Source organism: Arachis hypogaea, chromosome 17 (genome assembly GCF_003086295.3).
Source record: "Arachis hypogaea cultivar Tifrunner chromosome 17, arahy.Tifrunner.gnm2.J5K5, whole genome shotgun sequence".
NCBI classification, from domain to species: Eukaryota; Viridiplantae; Streptophyta; class Magnoliopsida; order Fabales; family Fabaceae; genus Arachis; species Arachis hypogaea.
The window spans coordinates 120,389,123-120,405,771 of record NC_092052.1 but is presented as its reverse complement, the minus strand read 5'-3'; the positions used below and the strand labels follow the sequence as shown (position 1 = coordinate 120,405,771).

Below are 16,649 nucleotides of genomic sequence, written 5' to 3'. Positions count from 1 at the left end.
GAATAATATGGTTTACTCTATAGTTATTATTTACTTAATAATTTCAATATCAATTATCATTCTTCTCTGATTCTAACTCTAATTCAGTTCTTCTAACCTCTTTTCATACTTGTTCTGTTAGTCATATTTAACTAAAATTTTCTTCTTGTCTTTTGAATATAATTTAATAGTAGAATGAAATTCTGGGATATTCATGCTGAACAAAGACTTATTTTAGAGATTTTTATTTAATAAATGATTAAATAAATATATAAAATGAGTACATATGACATATATTAAAGTTTTTTTGTTTTAATTTATAATTTTAGATTTTGATATTAAAAAATAAATTTTTAATTTGAGAATATGTAAATGAAATGAGATTAATAAATTATTTGAAATTAAAAATAAATAAATGATTATAGGATTTGTGGAGGTTTGAAAATCTCACAAAATAGTTAATTTATGTTAAATTAAAAAATTAATTTGTGGAGTTTTAAAACTGCCACAAAAGTGATTTAAAATTGCCACAAAAGTCCAATATAAAACTCCCACAAAATACACACAAAACTCCCCCCCCAACTGAATAGATTGTGGAGGTTTCTAAAAACTCCCACAAAAGACCTCGTGGCACCACAAATTTTGGGGGTTTTAGAAACTCGCACAAACCATTTGGTGGGGGTTACAAACCTCCACAAATAAGAAAAAAAATGCCACAAATAAACAAAAACCTTGTAGTGTATTACTATTACTTTACTATATTACTATTAGTATATTAGTATATATATATATATATATAATTAACACTATGCACTATACATCATTCTGATCTGTTCAACACTTAAATTAATTTTATTACCTACACACCTTACCAGATGCTTCCATTTAATTATTGCATTTACTACTCTGACTTAGCCGTTCTTTTCTCCTATTCCCTTTAACCCAAAAAAGAGAACTGTCAAATTCCTTCCCCGTTCAAAATTGCTTCTTCATCTGTTAGCCATTCTATCTCATTTGCTCGCATGCATCATTGTTTTAACAAAAGGTGAGTTGGCTAACCATTTCTTTTGCATGTTAAAGCTCTTTTTGTGGTTATCTCCGGCCAAGCAAGCTCATTTTGTTTTGTCCCCGGTTCTATCCATCCATTTTTCCACGAGATTGGTGGTTCTTTCAGTATAGTTTCTTACCCAGCCTCCCACAAACATCGTTTCAATCTTGCTGGGTTACTCGTGCTTACCTGCTTGATATTGGGTATGTTGGTAACCTCTATCTTTGCTTTGGCACAGTTCATTCGTTCATTTTTTTTGTGTTTGTGATTGCCACTATTTTGCTAGCTAATGGAGTCACTGCTATTTCCACTGCTGCCCGTTTATGTTTCATGCCCGTTTATGTTTTAGGGAACATGTTTAGCTTTTTCCTCTTAATAGTTGCACGTAGATGCATTTTTTTTGTGTAGACTTCTGCTTGGTGCGTCTCTTTCTTCCGTCACATAAGCGTATGATGCAGAGATTATGATATGTGATTGATGGACAAATTATTGTAGTAACCACGAATTTTACTTTCAGGCCACGGTTGCTCTTTCCCCAATTTTTTATGGTGAATTTCGCTCTGAACTGCCAGATGAGGTTAGATTTGTCGATTTCTCAGGCCGTCGGTTCACCATGCTACTCCACAAGACTCCTTCTCTTTGCCTAATAGTGGGAGGGTTTCCTCAATTAATTAATGCCTTTACCATCAAGGGAAGATGCTAGTTCTTTATGGCCTATGTCGGTAATGCCGAGTTCGTTATATTCCATGTGCTAGATGCGAATGCGCGTTTCCCAGATGGCGGAGTATCCTCGGACCACCCTTTAGCTGTAGCTGAACTATTAGGAAATATTTATAGCAATTTTGCCGCTTATTTTTGTGCCCACTTTGCCTGATGATGAGGATTTGTTGTTACCAGATTCAATCCACTCTAATTTGCCTCCAGCAATATATCCCACCAAGGGTGATACATACACCATCCAGTTCGCATCAACCATACAAAATTTGCCCATGTTGTCATTGCTTCTCGAAATGTATTTGACTTTTGTTACCGCTTTTGTTGCCGAACCTCTTGACTATCGCGCCTTTGCTTCAATGCTTGGTCATTATTCATTTGCCTACCCCGGAGCACTTCACAGCTTGCTACCAAATAGTGAGACTGTTGTTGTCGACAAAAAGATTACAAAATACCAAGCTGACGAGTATATTCTGGTAAGGATTTATTCAGTCGTTCCATGTTTTCGTGTTTGGTTTATGTCAGTTTTCGTCCTCCATGTCTACATCTACGTAGTCACCACATCTTACTCTTAGACCATTTTCTCTCATTTGTTTTGTAGACCCTCCCGATCAGTTTTGTTCAAAGGGCTTTTGGGACTAAACCTGATCAAGTCGACGTTGGCGATGATGCTGGTTTGTGTTACAAGGCTGATGTTCGCTCCAAGCCCAGTCGGCCCCGAGAGTGCTATTTTGCTAGGGGCTGAAGGCTTTTTAGTCAGCAGCACATGCTTCGAACGGGAAGCGCCATTAGGCTAATGGTTTATTCCCTCAAGAACTGCCGTGTGCATTGTCATGTCCTATGTATTTGATGTTTTGTTCCCTAAAGTCGAAAAGTGTGCTCCCACCATCAAATATCGAACTTGGTGTTTAAGCAATGTGTCATATTAATTTTCATATGTGCTGCTGGTTAACTCATTAATTTAGAGCACTTTAAATTTAGTGACCGAATACAGCTTAGATTAATTTTATTCATATCCAGTCAAAAGTACTTTCGTTCTTTAACATACTCTTCGACAATGCTATCTATAGAATCGGATGTGATTTTGCTGCGTTAATTGTGGGAAAAAACTGATTTTTTGTTACTCATTTATAAAATAGGCATCATATTATATCTGTATATAGCCTTTAAGGTCGCACTATTACACTTTTTGTTTTATCGGAGATGCCTCCCCATTATGGTTTCGGAAAAATTAGATCTATAACACTCTTCACAACTTTTGATTCCTTTGAATCATATTTATTCATCTTGCATAAAAGTAAAATTATTTTCATCAAATAACCCATTAACCAAATTTTTATTCCTTTTATATTAAAGATTGCCTTAAAAAACCATTTAACTAATTTTTTTAACTCATTAGATTGTATTTTTTTACAACATTCAATAGTTATTATATTGTCATCTTAAAAACCCTTCAATAATTTATAAATTATTAACTTATAACTTGAAAAATTCTGTCTTTTATATGGTTATTTTTGTGGTTTGTATATATTATTTTTATATGAAATGAAAAACCCTTCACCATTATTTTTTTCCATAACAGCGTCTATACATTAATTCCTCTATACATTAACAGGGGACAAATCCTTTTATTTCAGTGTTACAATAACGTTTTTTGATATCATCGAATGAGTTGTATAATGGTTGAAAAAAATTCCACACAACTTGGCTAAATCTGCATTTATCAAATATTTCTTTCTTATAATTTCATTCACAGATTGTTATTGTCATTAGTATTTAATTCTCGTGTTGCCACATGTGTCAGGAATTTTTGACTGACTCACTAAGTATTCAACCCGTGCTCCCTTTCACCCAGAACAGTGAAGTTCTTTTTCGTTGTGACCATTACTCTCTCTAGATCAATTCATTTCATCTTTCGGTTATGACCTCAGCCTTATAATCGAGAATATCTTGGAGCCTTTTGTTGGATTTTGTTAAACAATACACCTTATGTGAAAAACATTAGCCTACCGTCTAAGGACATTCACACAAATCGCCATTCCCGACCATCCCAACTCAATGTAAAGTCTTTCTGTTCAGTGTGCGTTCATCGCTTTGAGTCAGTAGGTGTGTCGCTAATTCCTACATTCAATGTATACATCGGTGGGTTTTGATCGCCATCTCCCAATTTTGCAAGGTTTGCCCTAACTTCAACTGCTTCACCAACTTTCCGACTCCTTGCTCAGTGCAAGGAAAAAATTAAACACGAGTTTTGGTTATTCCTTGGCGTTACCCCTTTCCCACGAGGTCTTCAGACCCAAACTTATTTATTATTTATTTAAAATTTAATTTATTTAATTATTTATTTAATTATTAAATTATTAGTTATTTAATTAGTTATTAGTTATTTAATTAGTTATTAGTTATAGTCGTGCACATGCATGTAAATATATTTGTTTTGGCCTTCAAGCCGCTTCAAACATGGATATCGAGATGGAGAGTCTATTAGGATATATGCGTATATGCGTATTAATAACACCCATATTATAATAACAACCATATAAAATTAATATAATAATATAATGTTTCATATATACTAAATAATATTTGTAATATACAAATATCTAATATATAATATATAATATATAATTTTATATCAATATAAATATACAATATATTACAATATATAACATATGATAAATAATAAATAATAAAATACAATATAATTGCTCGGTCAAATTAAATGGCTAATGTTCAAATTGTGTCTCAAGTCAGGGTTTCAGGTTTTACATTCATGGGTTTATTTAAATGTTGTCTCAGCACCGTCAGAAGGTCTGGACCGCAGTTCGATTTCCGGTATGGTGAATGGCCTTTCGTTAATGCTGGGACCCGGTGCCCTATAAATTCTTCTCTTCCTTTCTACATGCTTCCACACTTACTTTCTCTGCATCTTTTATACTGGTCCGTTTTAAGCCGTCGTTTACTCATGTCACTGATGTTTATTGTGATTGCTATTGCTATTGCTATTGCTATAGGTACATGTGTTAAAGCTTTGCCTTGACTTCCTTAGATTTAATCGTAACCAGGCATGAAATAATTTTAACATTAATTCTTCCGATTTTGACCTATTTCTTTGTCTCTTTTGCTCTTATTACCACAATCATCGTTTTGTATTCGTTTTTCTCCCAATATTTTAATAGATAAGATCCTTGTGAGGCAAATAATTAGCCATTATTTCATAGTTGTTGTTACCAAAAAAGGAAGTTCATGCATGGCGTCCTTCTTATGATATGCATAATTGGTGTTATATTTATTTTTGCTTTCTTTGATCCTCCCTGGATGTGGATTGTGGTTTTTGGTGTGTAATTGTGTCTTCTCATGTAGATTTTCTTTAATTGATCTCTAGAATTCTCTGCAGTTAATCAGGTACCCAGCTTATATTTTCATATAAAGTTTGTCTGAGACCCAAATCCACTCCCCCAGATGGATCAGACTTTTGATTCTGTTAAGGAACTTTCTCTTATTTCCGAAAAGAACTGGTGCATTAAAGTAAGGATTTTGAGGATGTGGAAGGTTCCGTCATATGAAAAGAGTTACTCTTAACCTTCAATGGAGTTGGTTGTACTTGACAAAGAGGTACGTTTCTGTCTTTTGTTACATCATGTATGTTATTCCTTTTGGATGTTTGTCACCTCCGTGATATTAGCCATCTCTTTATTTTTTGTTCCATCGTTGTCAGGGATCGCGAATCCATTGTTTCATCCGGTCCATTCATTACCGTCTTTTTGAACCGATCCTTGAGGAGGGGAAGGTGTTTGTTGTGGCCAACTTCACGATGGACTCAAACACACAGAAATACAGGCCCGCCAAGCATAGTATGCGGATCATATTTAAGAGGGACACATTGGTCTCGAGTGCTGATGACATCGATATTCCAATTGAGTCATTTGATTTCGTGGCAACCAAGGAAATATTATCTTCGGTTAGGGTTGACTTATTTCTTATTGGTATGCTCTTTGATGTTCTCATTGTGCCACCCACATCTAGGTCATTTCCCTAGAATATCATTTTTTTTGCCTCTTTCAACTGTTTGTTAATGCCCGCTTATCTTGAGGTTATCTGGAGCAGATTTTGTTGGTCTTCTGTCTGCAAAGAGTGACTTGATTCCTTTCGAAAAAAACCCAAAAGTCACACTACATGAAAATCGAGTTTGATGATCTGAGGTAAGTCTTCCCTTTTTATTGTGTATAGAAATATAGAAATCTGGATACCTCATTCATGCTGCAATTCATACTTACCTCTGATTGTGTTGTTTAATGATTATAACTGTTCTATGTAAACCGCGATAAAAAATATGTGTGGACCCAAAAGTGGCAGTGAGAAGCTTTCATGCACATTGTGGAAAAATTATGCATCTGAATTGGTCACTCTTCTTGATGCCAACAAGGCCACCGAATTTATAATCGTACTCCAATTTGCCAAGATGAAGTTCTACAATGGTATATTTAAAATTGCCCAATTAGCAACGAACCTGCTTATATGTAATCAAGTATTTGTCTAATCAAATTAAATTTTGTTTCAGGTGTGATGACTATCACCAACACAAACTACACCACAAGGCTCATGATTAATGCTGACCTTGAAGTGGTTAAGAAATTCCGCCAAAAGTCTGGTTCTTTAACAAAGGCTTTAGTTTTTGTTCACTAATCTTTAACAAGAAACTTAACGCATTGATATATTGGTTGTGATATGGTGATGTTATTAACTTTTTGATGCAAGGCTGATTGGACTTGGTACCAAGCATAGCACCAGCGTTGATGTTATAGGCCGGGTAGTGAGGCATTCTCCTTCTGAAAATTTTCTCAGCCATATACCCTACGCACCCATACATCAGATAAAGCAAACTGTTGAGGTGTGTTCATTGGGTGCTTTGAAATTTATGGTCGTTTCCCAACACCCATTTAAATATAGTCTTTGTGGAAACCATCATGAAACAGTTTAATACGTGAGTTCCATGTTTTCATGCGATACACTGCTCTTTGCAGGAATTCTTTAAAATTATTCTCCATCATGCATTTTGTTTATGTCATTCTGGTTATTTTTTTCCTATGTGATACACTGCTCTTTGCAGGAATTCGTTAAAATTATTTGCCTTCGTGCATTTTGTTTATTTCATTGTGGTTAATTTTTTCATCCAGAAATCAACCTACGTGACATGTGGAACGGTGATCGACATTGACAGAGATCATGCATGGTGGTACAAGGCTTGCAGGCAATGCACTCAGGGACTGGAGGCACTTACTGAGCAGTTTTATTGTGCAAAATGCGATGTTTACTCAACAATTTTTGTTGCAAGGTTGGTTTCCGTTCCTGTGTGGTTGCTTTGATCCTGTGTAGTCTCCTTATATTCAAGAACTTTAGTTAGTTTTTATTTTTTTTAATTTGATGCTTTCCCTAGATTTGGAATCGGTTAAATCAAACAGCCATGTTACACCTGTGTGTTTATTGTTAAATCTGGTCAGAGCATTTGTTGCATCATCAACATGCCCCCCTCTTTTTTTTTGTTTCTGATGCATTTTTTATTTGTGCATGAAGGTTTTGCATTCAGGTTTGTGTTGTTGATGACTCAGATACAGCAATCTTTGTTCTCTTTGAGAATTCTGCCTCAAAGTTCTTAGGACTAACTGCCGCTGACATCCGCACCAGCATGCTTGCTAAGATCTTTTGGTCTGACATTTCGTGAATTCTTTCGCTACCGACTTACTCACTTCTTGTCTTCAACAAACAAGGTTATGGAAGAGACCATTTCCCAGAGGAGCTGAATGCACTGGCTAGGAAGACACTCCTTTTCAAGCTTACTGTTAGGCATGATAGCCTAAATAAATTTAAGGCGTGCGTGATCATCGTTTCTAGGATATGTTCTGATCCAGAAATTATAGCTTCACTTGCTTTAGAAAAGAACATTAAATTGGTATGAGTCTTTAATTACTCCACAAAGGCCTTTCAATTAGCATTGCGTATTCAACTGCTACTGCTTTTTGTGTTCCTTGACACTTTACAATCTCACTGTTATCTGTTCCAGGATGCATTGCAGAAGTTGACCACTGGAACGGGTGTTCGTAGTGGTGAATTGATTCGGAATGGGAGCATAGTCGGAGTTGCTGGTTCCACCACCCCTCCGAGCACCAAAGCCGCATCTGTTTCTAAGCTTGGCGCTGACCACGTGGTTACACAGACTCCTGTAAAACGACTGTGCATTAGATCCGACAATGACCTCTCCTCCCGTGCCTCACTCTCTTCCTCCAAGATTCTTCTTCCTGCGTTTGAGAAGTGCATCCCAGGGAATGCCACCGATCCTGTTGCAGAGGATATGTGAGCCGGTCATCCCTCATTCTCAGAGCTTCAAATAAAAATAAAGCCAACCGAACTGCTTGGCGTTAAATAAACCGCTTTGACTCTTTCGTTTTATCAACTTGATTTCGACTTACTTAAGATTCCTAATGTTACATTCATAGTTGGAATTTATTTTTACATGTTCACATTAGCAATGTGTCATGCCACGTTAACATGCTACTGCATCGTCTCATTGTCGTCGTTTTTATTTAGTTTGCTCAATCATAGTGTTGGATCTCATGGCGGCCCTTGGTTGGGCTTCTCGCCTGGTCTGGATTGAGATGCCCCATATTGATGCTAACGTTAGTTTATACACTATTCTATTTATCCTTCCATGTGGTTTTGTGATCCCCGTCAGATGTTATGTCACTACTTCACTTGGTTACCAAAATCTTACTGATTTCGTTAACATGTAGGAGTTTCCTTTTTTTTTCTCTGTTTATGTGTACTCCTATCATTGCAACCTGAATGTTGTATGTCATTAAACATGGAATTTCACGGGTTGGATTTGCTTATTCACTTTGCTTTCTTATGCCATGGGGGGAGGGGGTTTAAACTGGGGTATTATTGGAGATGAAGCTCTTTTGTTTCAAGAATAGTTCTGCGGTAACCGCGTTGAGTTACCTGATTAGTGGCGCTCTGTGTTAGGCATGGGACCTGTGTATGAAACAGTGTGCTCATTCCCATACCCTCTTCGTTAATTATTTTCTAATAACTGTTGATAGTGATTGGTTTTCTGGAGTTTCGTCAACACAACATGAATGACAAGCCATTTTAGTTGCGCCCCGCACTTTCCCACCTAGATGTATCTGTTCTGTGCATAATGATATATTTATCACTAACCGATTCCTTGCAATGCGTTCCCCGGGGCTTAATGCAAATTGGTTAGATGCATAGGTTTCTTCTTCCATCCTTCAAAACATCATTAACATTATTCATACCCAATCAATAACGAACCAGCATAACAGGTGATAGAGTTGTGCCCGACAAGTACATTTTCCTTTCATTGATGCTGTATAAAAAATATATCTCCTTGAACAGACTTCCATCTGCCAATAATTTCACATTAATTGAATAATTGAATTATTCTATTTAGATTAGCCTCTTGTCATTCAAACACAGGCGTCGCAATATGATTTGCGCGATCCTCCTTAACTTGTGAAGACACACCATATTTATAAGTACTTACATTTTTCCAAAAGTGGCAGCAGATTTTTCTTTGAATAGAAAGCCTATTTTTTCCTATATTGTGTGTGTAGATTGTACACTTCCATGTTAGAGCATTGTCAAGATTTTCTACATACTTCCATGGGTCAAATAGACCAAGCGGTTTTAAATTCCACTCATTCGAAGATAAACAACTCTTATTTATAAGCAAGGCTATCTTATACCTTATCAATAGTGGGTTTTATTCTGCTGTTGTTTATTTATGCCCTGCCTTCTTCTATGGTTTCGATTTCAAGTCAGATTGTTACCAATTTATGGTCGTGCTAATAAATTGTAATTAAGCACAAAAGACCAGAGAAAAATTTCATTTACCTACACGCATGGAAGATCTTTGCATGCATCAGCACGCCAAATTATTGTCCAACAGTTGATTGTCATATTGTATGAGGTAGAGAAAATTAGTTTGGATACAAATAAATGTCTTATATCGAACAATCATTCTTAAACTGTTAAAATTTGATTCTTAAACTATTAAAATTTGATTATTTTAACCAAAGAGATTTTCTCTTATGTTGAGATATGGCTAAAATTTTCTTATCACATCTTTTATATGAACAATGCATATTTCACACTATTCCTTTTGACCTTGCATAATAAGTTGCAAGGCCCGTTTTGGAGATTAAGTTAAAACACATTGCATTACTTCTATTCTCTTAAAAAAACCTCTCTAATTCTTTCCTGCGGCACCTTTGTTTGTATGCCAGAACTCACTTAACATTTCTTTTGTCATTATTTGCTCCCTCTAGATATAGCAATTATGTGCTGAGTAGTCAAACCGAACTGGTGTTTACCTGGACTCCTGTTTCCATGTTCCACTACTCCTTTTTTATGTTACAAATAATAAGTGTAACTATGATTCTGCAATTACAATTTTCCCCTATCAGCTAACTTCCTTCTCTCTTTCTTTTGGTTATGTTAAGGTGATCGGTTGACTATGTCTTGAGTTCATTGTTTTTTAAATTGTTTTTTGAATTTAAATCAGTTGCGGGATGCTAAATTGATCTGTTTCCTCTGTGAACTGATCTCTTTTCCTTAATGGTCAAAGACTAAGCAAGCGCCTGAGCACATGTGTTTTTCATAGTCTAACTTTGACATCATTCCTGATGTAGATCTTTCGGTCATCTCCTTTCTTCCATTACTCGTTGACCTTTATCATTGCATGTTGCCTTTATTGTCTAGCCGAGCGGTGTCCATTTTTGCAATTGTCTGAAATCAGTTTGAGTGCCTGTAACAAAATTATTCCACACACCTACCCCTTTGGCAACCAGTTCGGTTGCCTGGATTCCATGGAACACCAAGCTAAGCTCGCACGACAACGGCGGATAAATTTGCTGGGTCATAAGAGGCGCCAGGTCAATGTGTTGCTGAGTCCATTTGGCCCCGAGAATGGTTTGTTAGTCGTTGTCCACTACATAGTTCGCTTCATGCTCAGCGTCATTTTTCCATTAGACTTTTTCATTTTTCGGCGTGATCCATTCTTTCCTCTGTTAGGGAACATGTCATTATTTGCTGGAAATTGTGTGACCCTTATCTTGTTGCTCTACTGGTGTGTTTATGCATGATTTATAAACTTTCATCTACGATTTTCTACTATTGCAGTTGATCCTAACAGACACATGTCTGAGTCCTTCCAAACCGCTATTGGTGTGCTCCAAAAATCACCCGCCTCTGTTGTCACAGTCCAAGGTTAGCTTTACTTTGTCAATCTATGGTCGATCTCTTTTCTAATTTATTCTTTGGCTAAATGGCTCTCCGCGGAACGTAGCAATATTCCCCCCATGTGCAATACTCACCGCTGATATTGCTTAGTTGTCGTGATCACATGTGCTGCTCCTTTTTGTTTTTGACATTCTATTCCTTTTTTAAATACTGCCCCATACCACGGTGTTGGCTTGTCCATCCGCGGATAACACCCCTTTTTTCCATTGCAGGTTCCTCATCGTGCAACGTACCTAGGTCCGGTGACAGACAAAAGCGTTCTATAACACGTACCATGTAAGTAATGCCTGAATTTTCCATCTCTCTAGGATATGTTCTGGAGCCAGGAATTATGCTGCAATTAAACAATTAAACAATTCTCCCGTATAAGCTGGTGCGATTTTTTTCATCATTAGTATGGGACCTTTTGCCGAGCCTCACCCGTAGCCATGGTTGAACATGGGTCTTTGACCGGATTGTTCCGCCCACTAACTCACAATCGTTTTAATGTTTCAAATTTAGCTCCGAGATTTGATAACTAGTTCTCATCAAATATGCAGTCGGGTTGGCTATTCCCTTGTCTTGGTCTGCAAATTTTTATCTGCCTGAGGCTAGCGACATCCAAGTTGAAGCTTTTGTTGCATCTTCTACTGAACCAGGTGTTATTCTCAATGACTATGATTATGAGTTTATCCATATTTTGACCTATTATTGTACTCCTGCAAAACTTGATTTTGCTTTATTTCATATGTTCACTAGATGTTTGGTCTATTAGGTAACCCACGCAAAGATGTGTTTTTTGTGGGGCAAACATGTGGATGCACGAGCAATTTGTGAAAGGTGGAGCCAATAACACTATATTATTTGCTATTTGTTGTATGAGTGAAAATGTCACTCTCCCTTTGTTGCCGGTCCTGCTACCATTGTTGAAGGTGTTATTGGATGGAGATGATGAATGATCTTTGCATTATCAGAAACATATCAGGGCCTTTAATGTTTTCGTTCACATCTATGGCTGGAAATATTCAGTACACATTAAACAAGGGTTCCGCTCCCCCCATGTTTGTTATTAGTGGCCACAATTACCATTCAATTGGAAGTTTGATGCCACAGCAGCCTAGCAAGTCCAAGTTTGCTCAGCTCTATTTCTATGATACGAAAAACGAAGTCCAGAATAGGATTGACACAATTGGGTGAGTTGGTTGTACTGATTGTCTGCTGATATTTTAATATGTGTATTATATGATTCCGGTGTGACCTTCATTTATCTTGATGTATTTTATTTTTGGGTTGATGTAGCCTGTCTAATCAACACAAATCTATAGATCAGACAATTGTGGCCGACCTCAGCAGCATGCTTGATTCCCACAATTCTCTTGCTAAGTCTTTTCGATATGCTAGGCAAAGGTTCGCTGAAGATTCAACCACTCCGCCACAGCTTCGTCTTATCAAGAAGAGGAACACTGATGGTAGAAGATATAATCTACCATCAGCGTCTGAAGTTGCTGCTCTTATTGTAGGTGATTTTGATACAGATAACCTTGAGAGGGACGTTGTACTTCAGACACATTCAAATCAGTTGAAACGCATTGATGTTGATCATCCCCAGTACCTTGCACTATAGTACCCCTTGCTTTTTCCGTACGGAGAAGATGGTTTTCGGAGTGATATCTTAATATCCGATAAAAGATCTAAGCAACAGCTACATAAGCGAGAAACAATTAGCATGAGGGAGTTTCTGTCTTTTCAAATCCAAATGAGAACGCACGAGTCGCAAGTTCTTCTCAAATCAAGACGTTTGTTCCAACAATTTTTGGTTGATAGTTACACTATGGTAGAAGCTGAAAGACTACAATATCACAGGTTCCACCATAACAAGTTTCGCTCCCATCAGCTGCAAGGCCTACATGAGTGCCTAATTCATGGTGAGACACTGGCTTCAAGAACTGGCAAATGAGTTATCTTGCCATCTTCATTTGTCGGCGGTCCCTAATACATGTACAACAATTGCAAAGATGCATTTTCTATTTGCAGGTATGCCGGTTATCCTAGCTATTTCATTACTATCACATGTAACCCAGATTGGAACGAGATTAAAGATTGTGTTGCGGACTATTCATTAAAGCCAAGTGACAGGCCTGATATCATATCAAGGGTTTTCAAGATCAAGTTAGATGTCGTGCTAAAGGACTTAAAGGATGGGTCCATATTCGGAAAGCCCAAAGGAAGTAAGGTTTTTCATTCAGTGTCTTCAAGTTCACGCCAATACATTTGTCCTTTTTCCATCAATGGTTATTTGTCCCCTCACATATTCTTTTCTTTTTCCAATTTTCTTTGTTTTAGTTGTGTACACAGTTGAATTCCAGAAGCATGGTCTTCCCCACTGTCACATTTTATTATTTCTTCAACCAGCCGAGAAGCCAAGATCATCCGATGATATTGACCATCATATATCGGCTGAGATACCCGACGAACACACTCAATCTAAGCTGTACAGGTTAGTCCAAAAATTCATGGTTCATACCCTGTGGAGTTTTGAACACGAGTAGCCCGTGTATGATTAATGGGAAGTGTACCAAGTTTTATCCAATGCCATTCTGTGAGAAAACAGCCATAGACAGTGCATGTTTTCCCAAGTATATATGGTCGGATAATGTTGACCTCGACAATCGGTTTATTGTCCCGTATAATGCAACATTGCTTCTTAAGTATGGGTGCCACATAAATGTCGAGTATACTTGCTAGACATCTGCTATTAAGTATTTGTTCAAGTACGTCCACAAAGGTAATGACCGTGTCACAGCTTCATTTTTCCGATCGCATGATTCAGCTGATTCTGTTGTCACTGTGGATGAAATCCAAAACTACTATGATTGCCGATATATATCTGCTTGTGACGCATCCTGGCGGCTATTCGGGTTTGAGATTCAATTCAAAGAGCCAAACGTCATCCGCCTTCCATTCCACTTTCCAAATGAACAGAATATTTTGTACAAAGATCATCAACTTATTGAAAATGTTATTGAGGCTGCGGTTTCAAAGGATAGTATGTTTATTGGGTGGTTTAAGGCTAACAAGGATTTTGATCTGGCCCGTACACTGACTTACGCGGAGATGCCGTCATTTTTTGTTTGGGACAAGCAGGGGCATATGTGGAGGCCACGGAAACAAGGGAATGTGATTGGTTGTCTCACACATATTCCTCACTCGTATAGAGAGGAGTACTACCTTCGTTTGTTATTGAATTATCAAAAAGGGTGCCAGACATTTGCTGATGTTCATTCTGTTGGTGGCATTGTGTACGATACATTCAAAGAAGCCTGTTATGCGCTAGGGTTATTGCAGGACGATAAGGAATTTATCGATGCACTTAATGAAGCCAGTTCGTGGGCGTCACCGAATTATATCAGGAGGTTGTTTGCAATGCTTTTGATGTCAAACAACATGGTGCGCCCTGACATGGTATAGGAGCAATGTTGGCAACATTGTGTAGACAACTCGATGCTCTCTGGAAGACATAACTTGGGTAAACTTTCTAGATTTTTTTTCCTATCATGTTACTGTATTGCCAAAAATTCAGACCAATCCATTTAAAAACTCCCCTTTTTTTCACCTCTTGCATTGTGTTATGCATTTATTTTTTCCCTTTATCATTGTGTCGAATTTGTTTGTGATGTAGCTATCTTCCATTTTGATTTCAGGTTTCCAGCGTTCCATTCATGAGATTCAGTCCACCATACTTGCCAAAATTGAAAAACTTGTGCAGCCAAACGGTAAGAGCCTAAAAGAATTTACTAACATGCCATTTCCTGATTTTGTTGATTTGACTGAACCTTCCGACACAGTCTTTTTTGACGAGCTCAATTTTGACAGGACAGAGTTGGCAAGTATTTCCGTCGATTTGGTTTCCCGGTTGAATCGAGACTAGCGCGCTGCGTTCGACACAATAGCGAATGCAGTTAGTCGTGGCACAGGTGGTTTTTACTTTGTTTGTGGATATGGTGAAACTGGTAAGACTTTTCTATGGAATGCACTGTCTGCTTTAATAAGGTCGAAGGGTGATATTGTTCTCAACGTGGCATCCAGTGGCATTGCAGCGCTATTGTTGCCTAATGGGTGAATTTCTCATTCACGCTTTAAGGTTCCACTCAGTGTTAACCAGGACTCTATTTGTAATATAAGGCAAGGCACACCCCTCGCACGTCTTATTTCATCTGCAAAATTAATTATATGGGATGAGGCACCTATGTTAAATAAATTTTGCTTCGAAGACAAGTGCCTTAAGGATGTTCTTCGTTTTGATGATGGATATAATCCTGATGCTCTATTTGGTGGAAAAATTGTTGTTCTAGGAGATGATTTCTGTCAGATATTGCCTGTGATTCCTCGAGGTTCCCGGGAAGAGATTGTTCATTCGTGTATTAATGCTTCAAACCTGTGGCAATCTTGCCAAGTGTTGCAGTTAACTGAAAACATGAGGCTGAGCCGTGGTTCGTGAGATATGCACGGTGTACAATTAGAGGAATTTGCTGAATGGCTGCTTCAAATTGGCGACGGGTTACTCGGAGACAGCACCGATGGCGAATCAGTGATTAGAATACACGACAACTTGCTGTTGGATATTGAGTCTCCATGTCTGCATGATCTGGTGTTGTTCGTTTATCGTGACATTTTACTCCATTCTTCTAGCGTGGATTATTTTAAGGGTAGGAGTATATTAGCACCAACACTTGATGTTGTAACTGAAGTAAACAATCATGTGGTGCCTTTGATCCCTGGCAGCGAGAGAGTTTACTTGAGCTCTGATACATTAATTAATGAAGATGGTCATCTGGAATCTGAATTATACACAATGAGCACGGAGTCATTGAATGCATTGAATTGTTCAGGAATTCCCCAACACCGGTTAGTTCTTAAAATTGGTGTTCCTGTGATGCTTCTTCGCAACATTGACCAATCCAATGGACTATACAACGGTACGCAAATGCAGGTTAGACGTCTTGGCGACCACATCATTGAGTGCATCATATTAGCAGGTCGTAATACTGGTGAGGTTGTCTTTATTCCCAAGATGAACATGTCTCCTAATAATGAGACATTACCCATCAGGTTTACTCGACGACAGTTTCCGGTTGAGCTTTGCTTTGCGATGACCATAAACAAGTCTCAAAGACAAACGCTGTCAACTGTTGGCATGTATCTTCCAAGACCTGTTTTTACTCATGGTCAGCTTTATGTTGCGCTCTCTCGGGTCAGCATACATTCTGGACTGAAGATATTATCTGTTGGTTCTAACGGCACAGCTTCAGATCATACTATTAATGTTGTCTATAGAAAAATTTTTCCTAACTTGCTACCTAACATTTTGCCTTGAACGGTTTGTTTGTCATGTGGTTCTTTCGTCATCTTCTCGGTAAGCATTTCTTTTATGTCCCCGTGCTTGGCACGGGTCTTAAAACTAGTAATATTCTAAAAAAGGTATTTTATTATTAATATTAAAAAAATAAAAAAATATTTTGTCTTAATATTGTTTAATTGTATTTCGAAAGACTTGTATTCTACTTTAAAAAAAATTAAAATATTCGTAAAGTTCATTTTAAATAATTAAAAT

General features: G+C 37.5%; 2 protein-coding genes across 2 annotated transcripts; both read left to right on the top strand.

The window, feature by feature from the left end:
- The first annotated feature begins 11,850 nt into the window (after positions 1-11,850).
- Positions 11,851-14,966, top strand: LOC140180717 (uncharacterized). The gene is made up of 7 exons (XM_072222000.1): positions 11,851-11,970; positions 12,068-12,231; positions 12,338-12,646; positions 13,073-13,266; positions 13,382-13,554; positions 13,784-14,500; positions 14,718-14,966. Exons 1-7 carry the CDS (start codon positions 11,851-11,853, stop codon positions 14,964-14,966), a joined length of 1,926 nt encoding a protein of 641 aa, XP_072078101.1.
- Positions 14,967-15,539: 573 nt separating this feature from the next.
- On the top strand, positions 15,540-16,412 carry LOC140180716 (uncharacterized). The gene has a single exon (XM_072221999.1). It carries the CDS (start codon positions 15,540-15,542, stop codon positions 16,410-16,412), a length of 873 nt encoding a protein of 290 aa, XP_072078100.1.
- Positions 16,413-16,649: the final 237 nt, after the last annotated feature.

Coding starts and splice junctions, on each gene's coding strand:
- LOC140180717 (XM_072222000.1), top strand. CDS start 11,851: ATGTGGATGCACGAGCAATTTGTGAAAGGTGGAGCCAATAACACTATA. Junction 12,232..12,337: donor AATAGGATTGACACAATTGG/GTGAGTTGGTTG, acceptor GGGTTGATGTAG/CCTGTCTAATCAACACAAAT. Junction 12,647..13,072: donor ATTGATGTTGATCATCCCCA/GTACCTTGCACT, acceptor TTCTATTTGCAG/GTATGCCGGTTATCCTAGCT.
- LOC140180716 (XM_072221999.1), top strand. CDS start 15,540: ATGCACGGTGTACAATTAGAGGAATTTGCTGAATGGCTGCTTCAAATT.